We start from the raw sequence: 15,266 nt of genomic DNA, 5'->3' as shown, positions 1-15,266 counted from the left end.
TGAAAATGAAACCCGTATATAATGAATAAATTCCCCCACTGGAACAAGGTGCTCAGTACAGATTCCCATTTCAACACATGGTCTTGTTATTTACATTTAAAGCATTTGGTTTTCTGATGTTACAATACTTGCATCTTTATAAAGGCAGTGTGGGCTCTGTGACACCCAGAAACTCACCCTGTGCTACTGCTTTATGGCCAGGTGAGATACGGAACTTGCCAATGACACCCCTCCATCTCTCCCTCTCTCCCCCTGTATATTTTGGTAAGACTCCTTTAGCATGGAATAACTGAATACCAGGAATATTCATTAGCCTAAGGAGCCTGTTCCTTCTCAGGAAACCATGCCACCTGAGCTGCATACATCTTCTACTCAGAGCAAAACAGGCACATTTTCTTAGTGTAACAATTTTTTTTTATTTCAGTTACTTTTTCACATAAAACTTTATGTAAGCTACAAAAATTGTGAAATGCAGAAATGGTATTAAAACTGCAAACTTAAAAGTTTAGATTAAAAAAAAATCCATCTTTCCCTGCTAACAATGACCATTTAAAACGAACCATATTTTGATGGACTCATTTAATAAACATACCATACACTTCTCAAAAATAAATAAAGAACAACATCAGAAAAACCAATACTATCAACAACATGAAGCATTTAGTCATCTTTTCTTTTTTTTTTCCTTGAAAGACATAAATGAAATTTCTAGGCACAGTTTTAGGCATTATAGAGGACACAGAGGCAATAGGTTAGTGTGCACTGCGCTGTACAAAAATACAGTCTGAATAAATTACATTGCTAGCCATAAGATTAGACTTCACTTACCAGTCAGTTCATTGCATGTTTAATAATATACAGTTACATGCTAATCCATATATATCATTTATATTTCAAACACATAGGTCTCTCTATATTTGTTTTTAAAATTTACAAAAGCTAAACGAAGTTGTGCAAGAAATCCAGAAGAGGTGCTGGGTACTTGTCAGCACCGGACGGTATACTTTAAGCTTAAAAAATACAAATAACTAGCCCTGCTTGCAAGTTTGCTATATATATATTTATTCATACATATTTGGAAGGAAAAAAAAAAAAGATTTGTTGTGGGAGAGAATCATTCTGCCAGTGAGAGAAAGTCAAACTGAAACAGTCATGACATGACACAAGCACAACATACCAAATTATTAATTTGTCGTGCGTACACTCGACAGAGACTTGCATCTTTTTTGTGGCTAAAAAAAAAATCAGCACAAAATTGCATTTACCTTTAGTTCAGTTCTGAGAAACAGAATGCTTGCCAAAATTTGCAATGGTAAAGGGGAAAAAAAAAAAGACACTGCAGTAGCAACCTAAGCTAAAGGTAGGTACCTAAATCCACATACTATCTGCCCAAACACAAAGGTCCTGAGGAGTCTGAGAGGTGGGTCCTAATAGACTGCATTACCTTCAAGAGGAAAAGCAGATGTTGAGACTGAAAATCAGATCTCTGACTCAGATGTGAATCAAGAACCTTGTCTTTAGGCATTCACGTTTGTACATTGTTTTGCCTGAACACCTTTTACATTAGCAGCCAGTGACTTGCAGAGCACACACCATTCATTTGCATTTGCCTTAGGCCTGACAGTTGCTTTTGCTCAAACTCCACATAAAGAAAAATAATTTGATAATTCGGCATTGTACCTTCTTCTCAGCACAAAGTGCCACGCAATGCCAGCCCCAAAACACCATCCTCTTAGAAAGGTACAGACATCTTCTCACAGTGGGCTTCTCTGCATGAACCTAATTCCCATGCCAAACTACAATGTTCTCCATGCTGCTAAATAAAAGAACTACACAGCTGTTCAGAAAGATACTGAGTTAACTACATACTGAATATCCGCCTTAAGTCAGTCTCAGGAAATAAAGCAGAGTTACAAATGCTCTCTTGGTGCCTGTGAAATAACTGGATACAAGTTCTCCTCCCATCCTTTTTGCTCTCCAGGCATTGCCATGCAATCCCTTCCATGTCAAGCTGCATTTTGCTCCGTCTAATCTAATTAATCACCACTGCTTCTGCAAAGACTGCCGATATGGAAGATTCTGCCACGGTAATAAAGACTGAACTCCAGAGCATCCCAGAGTTTTAGAAACCATCTCCACAAGCCAGCAAGACTTGCACAATGACCTCCTAAAGGCAGCCCTGTGGTCCCCTGCTCATTGCAGACCCTCAGCACCCTGCAGATGGTGGCCCAGCAGTAACACAAGAGATCCATCTTAACACCGAGTAATTCAGGAATCTTTTACGTGGAAGCAGCAAAACCATTTGTGTAAAGGTGGATGTGCAACCCCAGCATATCTGCTTGTGCAGAGGTCCACATAGAATATATTTTAATTTTTTCCATTAAAAAAAATAGTTATTTCTAAAGATTACAATTGTATAAAAATATGCTTATAATTAATTGAAAATATCCAAATAAGCAAATTGTAAACAAAAATAAAAGTGATGCGGATTTAATTCATGTGAGAGTTCTCCCTATTTTATCTTGGGTTTCATTTCATGAGTACAGTCTCTGGATGTTTTAAGTGGGAAACACACTAAGCAAGGAGTACTCAGAAGTACATCATCATTAGACAGTCCATTAGAAACTCATCTTTTAAAAACAAGAGCTTACCTCCTGAAGTGCTAATGTTTTAACATGATGGGGTCTCAGCGGTATTATTGATGATCAGGGACACTCACAACCTAACTAGACTTTTAAAAAATGGCAGTTTTTTAATTTGCAACAGCCTAGAGAAGAATTTTTAGAAAGTATTATATTACACATGGAATAGCAAGAAGTTATTTTTGTCCAGTTTGACCTTAAATTGATGTGAACTTTTAAGCATTTCCCATAACACAGAGTCTGTACAAGGGCATATACAGAAGACAAACCATTGTGTGTTTATTTTGTAACACTAACCAAAATTGGGGGTACCAATCCAAGACCTTCAAGAATGTGTACAAAGTTAGTATTTTAACCACTGCATCACAGCTCAAATTACAAGTTTAAGATGCAGCATTTCTCTCCCTCTGCATATATATATTTGCATTATATATATTCATTTATACTAACAAATACCTTTCAAAAATATAACTGAACTTGTTCCATATGCATTCTTTCCATGACGATGTTTGGAAGTTAAATGGGTACTCAGGACAACTACAATTCATTCACACATTTTAGGCGTCTCAGGGACAGATCAGGTCTTTTTCTACTCCCCATTATCTTCACCCCTCCAGCAAAACACTGAGAGCTGAGACAACTTCCAACTACACAGTCAGAAGCACATGTCTCTGGGTTTGGACTTCCTTCAACAATCTGCTACAGCTGGCACGGTGATGTCAATTACCAATTCATGAAATCCTGTGTGGGTTGGTGGCTTGTTTGGGTTTTTCTTTTTTTTTATTATTCTCCCAGCAGACTGTTGAGTGCAGATATTAGACAAGTCATTAACCAGTTACATTCATTGCCCTAAACACAGTCACTTGCAACTAATTCCTTAAGAGCATTTCTGAGCAAGTAACAAGGGGCCAACACAGCCTAGTGTACAAGATGCCATTGCCTGCTTATCAGACATCTGAATCCTCTATGATACAGGGAAACTTCTAAATGGAGCCCATACCAGCTGCTCCCCTGAAGGCAATAGCAGATGCTGGCATTGCATTCTCATTCCAACCAGTTTTCTCACAATGATCACTCTCACGTAGATCCTTTTGCTTGTTGTCAGGAAAAATGAAGTTTATGTATCAGCAGCTTGCAGCATCTGCCTATGTAAGATCAGCAATCCTAGTGTTTGCAGTTCTTCTAAATGGTCGTAAAAGCTGGTTACAGTGTTCACACCCAAAAGGCAAAGGCTATTTTATCAACAGAGCAGACTGTTTGGTGCTCCACAAGTGTTCTAAAAAAACTGTGAGCTAGAAAAGATGGGGTAATCCTTTTTTTTATTTTCCTTTTCGTTAAATGATTCTAGTAATAGTCTTCATAGTTCTTAGGGTTCAGGCAATAAAGAATGGCACCCCCAAATGAAAATATAGTTGCACCCCACGCCAGGCCATAGCCCCAGTTGAATTCATGGTATATTTTCAAGCTGACCGTTTCGATGAACTTGATTGGGTAAAGGACTAAGCTGCAGACCTGGAGAACAACTGAAAGACAAAAAAAGCACAAATGTCAGAAGAAGTCTCAATTTGCTTCCCTAAAACAAAGAAAACATCAAATAACTGAAATTCACATTTAAAATGCTCTTGGTGACTTTTAGCTTGTAAGTGCTGCTCTTTTGAAATCACCTTCCTTTCATTCACAGAGAACAGAGAAGCTCTTCCATACTCCCTTGTTGATGGACAAATGTTATTGCTGTGATATAATGATGATCCTTCAAATGTCCACAAAATTAACAGTGCTAGTAGTATTTTCCAAATTCTTTTCTGTCTCTCCTTTCTCTTTTAGTTTGCAGTCATTACTCCTTCCATAACAGCAAATCTTGTTCTATTGCCATTATAAAAAAGTCAAAACGAGGAGCGAGAATACATATTAAGAAATGTAGCTGAGAATCAAATAATTTACTTAGCCTAGAAATAATTCATTGTCATAGGTGATATATACTTGTGATCAGTACATGTTATGATCCAGTTTTATTAAGGTCCTTTGGAAATTCCTCTGCCCGAATTAAGGTGCAAACGAGACCATATGCCAGTGACAATAATAGGGGTTTTATTATATAGTAAACATGAGAGAAAGAGAAAAGAAAAAAGAAAGGAATAGAAAATAGGTGGGGGGATGAAGAGTGACAGGGACAGAATAAAAAGAATATCACTGCTCCATGGGTCCCACTGGTGCCTCGATCATCTTCTCCAGCTGGTCTCTTGGTGGTGAAGGTCCCCCAGAAGGCACAGAGTCCCATGGGTGTACATGCTCAGGCTGGGTGGGCATGTCTGGGGCAGTCTCTCACAGCAGACTCTGGGTCTGTTGCACCACGTGCAGCCCTGTGGGGCCAAGCCTCTCATGTAAATGTCCCGTGGATGTGCTCTGTGGGGTTGGGGGTTCCACAGCGGGGCCAGTTTGTGTAATTTGAGGATGGGTGTTCACTGCCTTTCACCAGAGGTTGCACCATGCACCCAAAACCTCCTCCTCCCCCCTCGGTTGGGGGCAGTCTGTGTAAACCTGGCTTCTGTCGCTCTTCCCCCACCCCAAACTCAGCTGGGGAGAGTTTCAGCTGGTGGCTTTGGCCTTTTGTGGATGCACACCTTTCCCTCAGCCTGAGATGACTGAACAATAGGTTTCCTTTATCTAATCAGCAGTTGGACTTTCAGTTCAAAGTCCCACTCTTCAGGGAGGCTTCTTCGGTTGTAGCTTCTTTATAATGAGCAAAACTTTATATCAATGTTTGAGGCATGAACTATTTTCAGTCTCTGACAGTAGAGACTCAGTGAATCACCTATTTCATATGCATTACTGTGTTCTGTAATCAGAATTAATGGCATTCTCACACAGAATACCAAGGAATCCATAAAATTTGATCAGTCACTAAACTTCAAACCGGCAAACTATTATGAATTTAGGGGGTGGGTCAGAAATACTTTGTAACGAAAGAAGGTAATAAAATAGATCAAATCCAAGACATTAAGGAGCTTCAAAATCATTACTTCCTATAGCACTGTCTCTGAGATCCACAGACACACATTGGCCATTTCACTCTCACACACCCCCTTCAGTTGTGCCCAACTGGCCCCTTTCATTAGCCCTGGAGACAAGTGCTCACCTGTCCTGAGGACAGGACTGGTCCGGGGAGATCATGCCCCACGTTCATCAGAACCTCAGTGACAAAACTCTCTAAAACACTCACTGGAAATTTCTGTTCATCCCACCTTAGCCTACAGAGTAGTCTTTGGACTCTTACTTAAGACTGACAATCTGAATAATGTTTGCACAGTGCATTTTCTGATGGGGATATCAAAATCCACGGGACTTTTTTTAATTCTACAGTTATTGAAGTGTTACTTGACGTTATTCCATTTGAATATAATTTTTTGTCTCTCAGCTCACAAAATACTGCACAACACTGGAGAAACTCTGGCAGGGTACACTGGGAAAAGCACCCACTCTTATGAAAAGATTATGCATTCCAGTTCTATATAATGAGAGCATCTTTACTCCCAAAAGCACCTCAACATATGCTCAGCTTTCAGACACATCGTTAAGACTATTCAAGGTCAGAAAGGATTTCTGAAAATGTACGGAAATATATGAGTTTTTCTTTAGTGGCTTCCTGCACTGGAGATGCAGCATCTCTGCTGAGTCAATGCAGAAACTGCTCCACGTGTGTCTGTGTCAAGTGCAAACCAAAAAAGTCTCCACCTTCACCAGTGTAACATATGAAGTATGCTAAGTTTCAGTCTACAGATTGGACTTGTCAAAACACAACCAAAAAAAAAAGTGATTCTCTTGGAAGAGGAACATGTTGCTAAAGCAGCAACACGCACAAGAGGGTTTTTTTGACATTTCCATAGTGAGGGTTCCAGCTTTTCCTACTATTGGTCCAGATACACTACTGTAGAACTCAAAGGAAGTGCTCGCAGCAAGTGGCTGGTGGGAGCAGCCACCCTACACAGCACTATCATCACTTTGCACTAATTTTGCCTTCTGTCATTGTTTTTCCCTGTAGAGCAGGAAGGGAGCTGTGTAAGCCAGAAGCAGCAGTCAGCAGAGTTATGAGAAATGACCAGTATGACCCCAAAAGATGTTGAAAGCAATGCCTGCAACTACTGCTCTGCTTCTAATGCATTTAAAGGGACTCCATGCTATGCTGACCTGCTTAAGGGAAGTGTCTACTATCTTTCTTCAGAAGCACAAGTCTTTTCCTGTAGAAAAAACAGGCTGCGAAGGAAATCTTAAAAAGTCTGCTACTGAAATGCTGCTCAGAAAAGACTACTCATCTCAAACTTGATTGTTCACTTCAAATGTAGACCCACTTTTATGAGTACCACTATGATGCTTGCAATATAGGAACAGGAATACTAGTTTTATTCTATTCACATGAAATATAAGCAATTATATGTACTCATCATATTAAACATGCAGAAATTGTAACAAATGCTTTAAAACTAGGGAAATATAATTTCAGTCATCTTTTTCTTTCTTCAAATGTTTGACTACAAGTTTTGATGTGAAGAAAAAACCCCATTTATGATGTGGCTTTCTAACTGATCAAGTAATTATTAAAATGCTGGTGCTGGCTAGTGAGTTCTGTACTTCTGTTCTCTACCTCCCACTCATTTCACATGAGTAAAGCACTTCATTAGTAAGTGCTGGGTGTTTCAAAGATTACCTGAAAATGTAGCTGCAACAATGATAGAAAAAAAAAAAAAAATCCCTCTTCTTTGTAGTGCCATGCAAGCTGGCAGTAATGAGAGTGGACACTAATCTCAGAGATTCAGGATGGACATCAACAAAGAAAAAAAATATCATAAGGAAGGTAGTAGGGGCCCAGGAGAACATGCTCGGAAAGGCTGTGACATCTTCATGCTTAAATTTCTTCAAAACTGGTCCAGACAAAGCTGTCACTGTTAGTGACCATCCTGCCTCAACGAGGAGATTGGAGTACATGACCTACAGAGTATTTTCCCCAACAGTATTTCTTTGATATTATGACTCTTTTTGCTGCCCTGTAGCAGCCTGCACTGCACCCTACTGAAGTCAGTCCTGCTTTTTCAGACCATTCCATCAACTTCACAAAATCAAATTTTGGCTTTCAATGTATCTGCAATTTTTTCTAGCTTCACTGTAAAATTTGACAAGCAAATTTTCATTCCGTCTTCCACATCATTATGAAAATAGGTAATAGCACAGAACTAAGGACACAATCCAGCTGGACTGTGCCACTGTTTTCCCTAGCTTGCATGTAAAAGCATCTTGTGAAATGTGTTAAAAGCTTGCTGACGTCAACAGGTTACTCTTCCAAACATTGTTACGTTTGTTACAGCACTAAAAGGCAAGCATCTTTAATTTTTCTTATTTTTCTTTTATGGACTTTCAGCAAGCACACTTTCTCTTTCTGCCCCTAAATTAAGACTTGGTTAGCACTCAGTTATCTGGTAAGTGTATCAATGAAACTCCTACTGAAAAGTTTGTGAGCTTGCACTTTGAGGGTGAAGTTTTCATGCATGTTTGGTTCATGATCTCTAAGACACCCTGGCAGGTACATGAGCTGGTGACCTGCACTAGACCAAAGAGCCACATGAGCCAAGGTGGCTCCACGCCAGAGTTCTTCCAACTGCCTCCCCGTTGCTCCACATTTTTCCACTACCTGAGGTGTTCTCTTCCTCCAACATTAAAATACTTACTGTCAGCTCTATAAAAACACATTCACATACTTTCATTACTTGCTGGCTTATTCTCAGTATCTAGGTTGAATTTTGGTTTTTTTGGTCCCCTTCTTTCTCATCTCTTCCAGTCCTAGTCAGTCAATCTTCTCCCTCACCTACAGAGTTGCTAACTGAAACCTGAAGCTGAGAAAAAAAAATAAAAATAAATCAAAACTTGAAGGAAAAAAAATAGCCTGGAGCCAACTGTTTGGACTCTATAAAGCATCTGGAAATAACTTTTCCATTTTGTCCTTTCTTCCACACAGAGAATTTCTCTACCCAACACCCACACATCATTAAATGTCTCTGGGCAATGCATACTGTGCCCTTTTTCCAGAAGCAGCTGATAGACTCCTAACCAGAGTTACACAGAATATTTGGTCTTGTCAACACACTCACAGGTCAGGGTGGGGTTTATCCTGAAAGATTTGTGAAATCCACAGATGAAGGCTTGATTCCATGGAAAGCTGCATAAAGCACAAACTGCTACAATCTTAACTTTCCCCTCTTCAGTGGGGGATTCTTTTCCATAATTCTTTCAAGATGTGCCATCCATATTCATCTCTACATATTGCTGACATCAAAGATAAAATCTGTAGGAAATGTCTTTTAACAATATAAGTGTCAAATCCTAAAAGGACTCTCAGATTTGCTAAATAATGAAGAAGAATGGGGCAGGTTGTCTTGGCCTCATCATCTTTCTTCTCATATGCTTCAGGTTAGGGCTGTTCAAAATGCACATGCACACACAGAGGCAAAGGGAAGATGTGAACACCATCATAAACTAAAGGACCAATTTAATTTCCTCTTAAATTCAAGTAAGCATTAACCCCCCTCACCATCAACCCTTTTAGTAAAGACTGGAAGCAATTTTATGCAGAGGAGAGAACATGAAGACAAACAGCAGGATTTGAGGAAATATTTTCTTGGGGAAAGCTGTTTCTTTTTTTAGTACAAACTTAACTACTAAATGAGCAACATGGCAAGAGAGGCGTGTACAGCTGAATAATTACCAAGTTACCACACAACATTATGAGAAATGAAGCCAAAAGCCAAGTAAGAAACTACTACAAAAATTCAATAACCCCCTTTCCTTTAAAGTTAACTGCCCAGCATGCCTTATAATCTCAGAATTAACTCTAAATTTTAAAACAATGTCACCAGTACCTTTATTCATTTAACCAAGCAAGCAATGCCACACATAGAACAAAACCAGATGACTTCCATTCAGGGACTCTGATCGTAGGTTGCTTTAATTTCCTAAAAGCAAATGAATGTAATCTAGGAATATGTCTTGAGCACATAAAAGAGCATCTTGAAGGGCTCAGTTCCATCAAGGCAACGTTATCAGCAGAGGGCAGCAGGAGCCTTCCCGGGGTTGTGCTTCATCCCAAACTCCCTCCAATTCTGTGCTCTCATCCTCTCATATCCTCCTAAGTGGCTTTTTTTAATACATCCTGAAGGTTCTGCTATTCTCTTCATTATGGGCTATCAGAAGGGGCTTAAGCTACTGGCTCCAATGCAGATGTGAGTGACAGGATGAAGGCAAACCATGCTTGGTGAGTTTCAGGAGAATCTGAAACATCCATGCTGATGAAGCCCCAAAGCACCAGAATATATAAAAGGAGATGATTTGATTTTGTAATTGTACCTCACTGGACCAGTCTTACAGACAATTCAGATTCGTAGCTCTCCCTTAAGATTTTGTGATAGTTTATAGAAACTGTTCCATTTTTATGTTTTTAAAACCAAACAGGGACTACAGTGACAGCTTGTTAAATTAATAACTGAGATGACAAGGAAATTAATTCCTTATGGCACAGGGGCATATATAAACACCTTGCAAGATAATCCTGTTTATTTTCACATGTAGAGCTTCCAGGGCTCACCTCTGGGTATTAATTTCCCTGTTTTAAAATTGCAAAAAAGAGAACATTAAAATAAAGATGGCTTTGCATGAAGAAAAAAAATGGGGACATCTAGCAGCACAAAGTCACAGATTAAAAATGATATTTTGAGATTTATCCTCTGTAGCTTTCCCTGCTGCATGTACTTCACAAAATAATAAATATAATGCAAATAAATAATTGTTTATGAACTAATAATAGTGCAACTACAAAAATTATTAATGCTGTGGAGAACTTATATCTTGAGAAATCTCACCAGAGTTAACACAGAAGTAACCAAACACCTCTGAACTAGCATGCAGAACAAGGCATATCTCTGCAGGAACTCATGCCTTCTGATCAACGAATCAATATGATTACACAGAAGCTTCTTATTGTTTAAAATACACTCCACTCACACATCTCACAACTTTGACATCATACCCTACTTATACATAGCTTATACAGTTCACTTACTTATACATTCTATAACTTATAACTTCCACATATCACACTACTTATACATCTTACTTAACTTATACCTTTTACGACTTTTACCCAATACATTACTTATGCATTTTACTTACTTATGCATAATACACTACTTATACATGCTACTCTACTTATACATCTTACAACCTTTACATGATACAGTACATATACATTTTGTAACTGCTGTGCATGAGATCTCACATTGCTTAATTGGTTTCTCTATTCTGTCCATGAGCTCCACACACACTTTTCTGATAATATGATTGGTTTTAATCCAGCACAGCACAGTCCTTTTTTATCTATTCCTTGCTGTCCTGGCATTTAGTTTTTCAGCTGCTTCTTTCTCAATTCTTTTCCAATTTAGCCCAGTTTATGTTTCAGTCCTAGATGAATTCCTGAGGGCTCTAACAGGTGGGGTTCCTGATCCAGGCAAGCAGCATGAAGATGATGACAGCAACAAAACCCATCCAGTGATCAGCAGCCAAGTTAGTTCAGGAAATCCAAACAAAACAGCAAAGAACAAAAAGCCAATATAAACCTGTCCCACCTCTCCCCTCAAGCCTTCAGACTGGAGCTTAAAAACCCTCTTGGGGCTGATGTGCTGCAGCTGAAGGTGGAAAGGCCACGTGAAGCCAGTGAGGGTAATTCCAGCCTGGTCCCACTCTGAGGGCTCTGATAAGAATAGCTAAAGAGGGTTTGGCTGGGGCACACTATCAAGGCTCAAATACCTTACAACATATCTCCCTCCACAAAAGTTCAGCTGCTCTCCTGAAATCTTTTTAATGATGCCCGTGCTTACCTGCAGCAAAGAGCATGACTGCAACTGGTCTGTAGAACCGCCTCCGAGATCCCACGCAGATGGAGATCAGCCCAACCAGGAAAGCTATGAGAATAATGGCAGCACCACCCAGCAGCAGAGCCAGAGTAGCTATCTGCCAGTCTAGGGGGAAAAAAAAACAAAGAGGGGAAAAAAATAATAATACAATTTCAGTAAAACAAGCCCACAGGCCTGACAGAAACAGCACAATATGAGGAACACAGAAGCTGCATCAAGGCTCAGGTAAATAAACAGCTGTGCCTTGAATTTCTTTTCCCCTAATTAGTGAATCACCTTTATAAAACAGATGTAACTCAGAAGCAAAGTGCCACAACCTCCCACGCTTACTCAAGCCTTAGTTGGCCTCGTTGGGATTTTGTCTGAAGTAAAACTGAGTAATTTGGTCCCTTGGTTTTTATCCAATTTAGAATGAGAAATTGAGGCTGGCTCAGGATTAGCTGGTGGTGTGTTAGCTGACCCTCAGTCTCCTGTAACTTTCTCACAAAAGAGTGAAAGTCAAACCTCTGCTTGAACTGATTACGATGACACAGCAAGGGAAATGCATGCAGCCTTATCATACACACCCTGTCCCTTGGGAAGTACCAAGGCCACACAGTATGGTAACAAAACTGAGCAGATGCTCAAAGGAATCAAAATGTATAAATATATATATATATATATTCAGCACTGAAATATAGATGGGAATCAAGACTTTCTAAAGGCAGTAACAATCATTAGCTGCAGACCCAGTCAAATCTCAAGCCCATTTTAAAATGTCAGTTATCCTCAAGTGTCAGTTTTTCCTCCCCCAAAAGCAACCTCTGCACTTGGCCCAGCGTATTTTCTAGTTATTCTCATATATAATGGATGCAGTTATAAACAACATTTTGCAGTCTTAAGTCACATAAATCAAAATCCATTTGTAAACTGATGGCCATGATGTGTGTATACAACATCCAAGATCTAACATAAGAGCTTCTGTGGGATTTTGGAAAGGCACAGGCTTTGGGCTGTCTCTTTTCCCAAAAGAATATCTAAGACCTTTTCTCTCTCCAGTAGCAGGCATCAAGAAAAAGAATCAGATCACTATTTACTGCTTATCACTACTAGTTCAAGGAAGATGATATAAATTCAGCTCATGGGAAAAGGACCTATGGATCCTTTGTATCTCAGTACTTTGAAAATACTAGCAGTCATGTGATACTCAGAATACAATGTCCAAATGCATTACACAGTTCAAAGAAAGGGTATTTCCAAAATAAATTTCCAAAATAAATATCTTAGGGTTACAAAAACAACAACAACAACAAAATGAACATCCTCTTTTGGAAATGAGTAAAAAGGACTGTTTTAAATAAACAATGGATCCAGTTTCAAGAGGAATCTAATCTGCTGAAGATACAGACAGTGCAGCTGTGGAGTTTGGGAATGGAATGCTGGCAGCTATTATCACCAAAAAGCCTTCACATATTATATGAAAAAGGATGAAGGAGATTAAAAGAAAGTGAATAGAAAAGCTATAAAAGCACTGCTTGAAAAGAAAGTGATTTTAAAGGTGTGTTTGCGCAAATACACTCACTTATTTTCATTCTTTTCAGAAATCCAGGCATGTTCTTTAGTAATCGTTTAATTACTAAGTACTCAACCTTCCAAGCTATTTTACTCCTTGTTTTCTTACTGGACTAAACCCCAAGGCTGGGAACAATCTTTCATTCTATCATCAGCATGCAAGCAAATGTCAGTTTGCTGTGTGTCCCGCTGTTATGCTATCATTATTGGGACAGAAATATGATTTCAGTATTGGATGGAGATGTTTTGGAGAGTGGTTTTTAATTTCAACATGAGCCTTCAGAAACACCAAGTGGTTAGTGTACTGATGATTTAGAAAGGATTCTTCCAATATCACAGTGCATTACAGATATAAAATACAGAAATAAATAAACAGAATGGACCACTTTGGAACAATATGAAAGGAATCCTTGCGCTAGAAAATTGCACAGGTACAAAGACCAGCCACATAAATCCATATCACACCAAAGTTAAAAGCCACACAAAATTGATGAAATAAATCAAAGGGTCAGATGGGAAAACTCAGAAACTAAAATTTCTTGAAAGTCACTACAAATAATAAAATATTAAATGTTGTCTTCGCATTGATCAGATGCCAAAGTCTAATGCAAAGGAAGGCATACAACACTGGAGTAGCAGCTAAAAGAAAAATAAGTTGAGTATCCCATTGCTTTCTAAAACCACACTGGAAAACAACCAAACAACTGATAATAAATTAGGCAAAGATGATATAAGTGTGGGGTTAGAATATAGTTTAACTTCCAGGACAAATATACATATACAGATTTTAGAAAGGTTAAAAAATAAACAAACTACCTTACTATAGTACTGATGTGGGAGGTAAAAGGACAAATGAGTGTTGGGAGACACCCACACTCCCAACTAAAAAAGAACTGACTTAGATAAACAAAATTAATTTCTTGAGTAAGACAACCTACTCAGTGATGCTGACAGCAGGACAAAACCAAGGCTCTTACTGTTCCTCACTACCAGCTGGGGACCAGGTACTGAATGTTATGCTCTGGGCCACAATGTCTGGAATTGCCTGTTTATTTTAGCCCCTTTCACAGCAGCATACAATGCTACAAGCCCTTGCCTTGAGCTGCAGCTCAAGTGGGACTTTGGTTGAAGAACATCATGAAGGTCAGATGTAACTGCACAAAGAATACAGGACTAAACTTTCCTATACTGGCTACCATAGTAACTACATGTTTAAATCTCCTTGTCATCTTGGAAAAATCTTAACTTTCAATTCTGAAAGCCATTTGCTCTGGTGACAAAATAAAGCTTATGTTGGATTAAGAAAGCAAAATCTTCTGCATGGGTCTTCAACTTAACAGAATTTTTTTTTTTCCATGCCACTGGACTTTACGAAAAATAAAAGAAAGATCCAAAGAAAACAGAACCCCTACCTCTGAAGTTCAAACAGCCTGTAAAACAGATAGCTACAATATAAACACATACAGTGAACACAGTTTTTCTGTAACAAAGATCTGTAGTTTTCCTCAGACTACCCAAGAGTGATATACAACACACAGCACCAAAATGGGATCAGCAGATTGTTCTGTTACATAGTGCTACTGGTACACAGAACATAAACATCATAAACCTACTTTAGAGTATCCAGAATATGCTTGTACCTCTTCTAGGCATGCACCAATCTTGCAAATAAGTTACTAATAAGAACTGTAAGTTCAGGAGCCTCAGCAGTTCACTGAGACCGCTTGTTCTCACAGAGATAGAAATATGCAAAACCACAAGTATAATGGGACCTTATAGACGATAACTGTTACTTTTCTGCATTCAAAACACAATTTGGTTACACTTTAAGAGTGCACATCAGTCTTTTTCACTGTACACCACTACAGTTTTTTAAACTACACATCCATTACCTAAGAAAAATATTAGGAACTAGTAAAAAAGCTAGTTAAACTCACACAAATGTTAATAAACTTTTAGACTTTAAAAAGCACTGTGACCTCATGTCATGCCCAAATAAGACTGCTTTGTTGGTTTAGATAACATTAGATTTTTTCAGTGTTCCACCCTTTTTGCAATACATTAAGAATTACACTAATACCTATCCCATCCAAACTAGAATTAAGACATTTTTGACAATTGT

At 38.7% G+C, this 15,266-nt stretch overlaps 1 protein-coding gene across 1 annotated transcript; it reads right to left on the bottom strand.

The window, feature by feature from the left end:
* Window positions 1-391: 391 nt before the first annotated feature.
* Window positions 392-11,807, bottom strand: TMEM47 (transmembrane protein 47; the record flags this gene model as incomplete). Its single annotated transcript, XM_017733532.1, has 2 exons — window positions 392-4,165; window positions 11,558-11,807. Coding segments are annotated over 2 exons (429 nt in total), but the record flags the coding sequence as incomplete, so codon positions are not given.
* Window positions 11,808-15,266: the final 3,459 nt, after the last annotated feature.

This window comes from Corvus brachyrhynchos, unplaced genomic scaffold, assembly GCF_000691975.1.
Source record: "Corvus brachyrhynchos isolate BGI_N302 unplaced genomic scaffold, ASM69197v1 scaffold34, whole genome shotgun sequence".
NCBI classification, from domain to species: Eukaryota; Metazoa; Chordata; class Aves; order Passeriformes; family Corvidae; genus Corvus; species Corvus brachyrhynchos.
The sequence above is the reverse complement of the archived record's forward strand: the minus strand, read 5'-3'. Positions and strand labels throughout refer to the sequence as shown.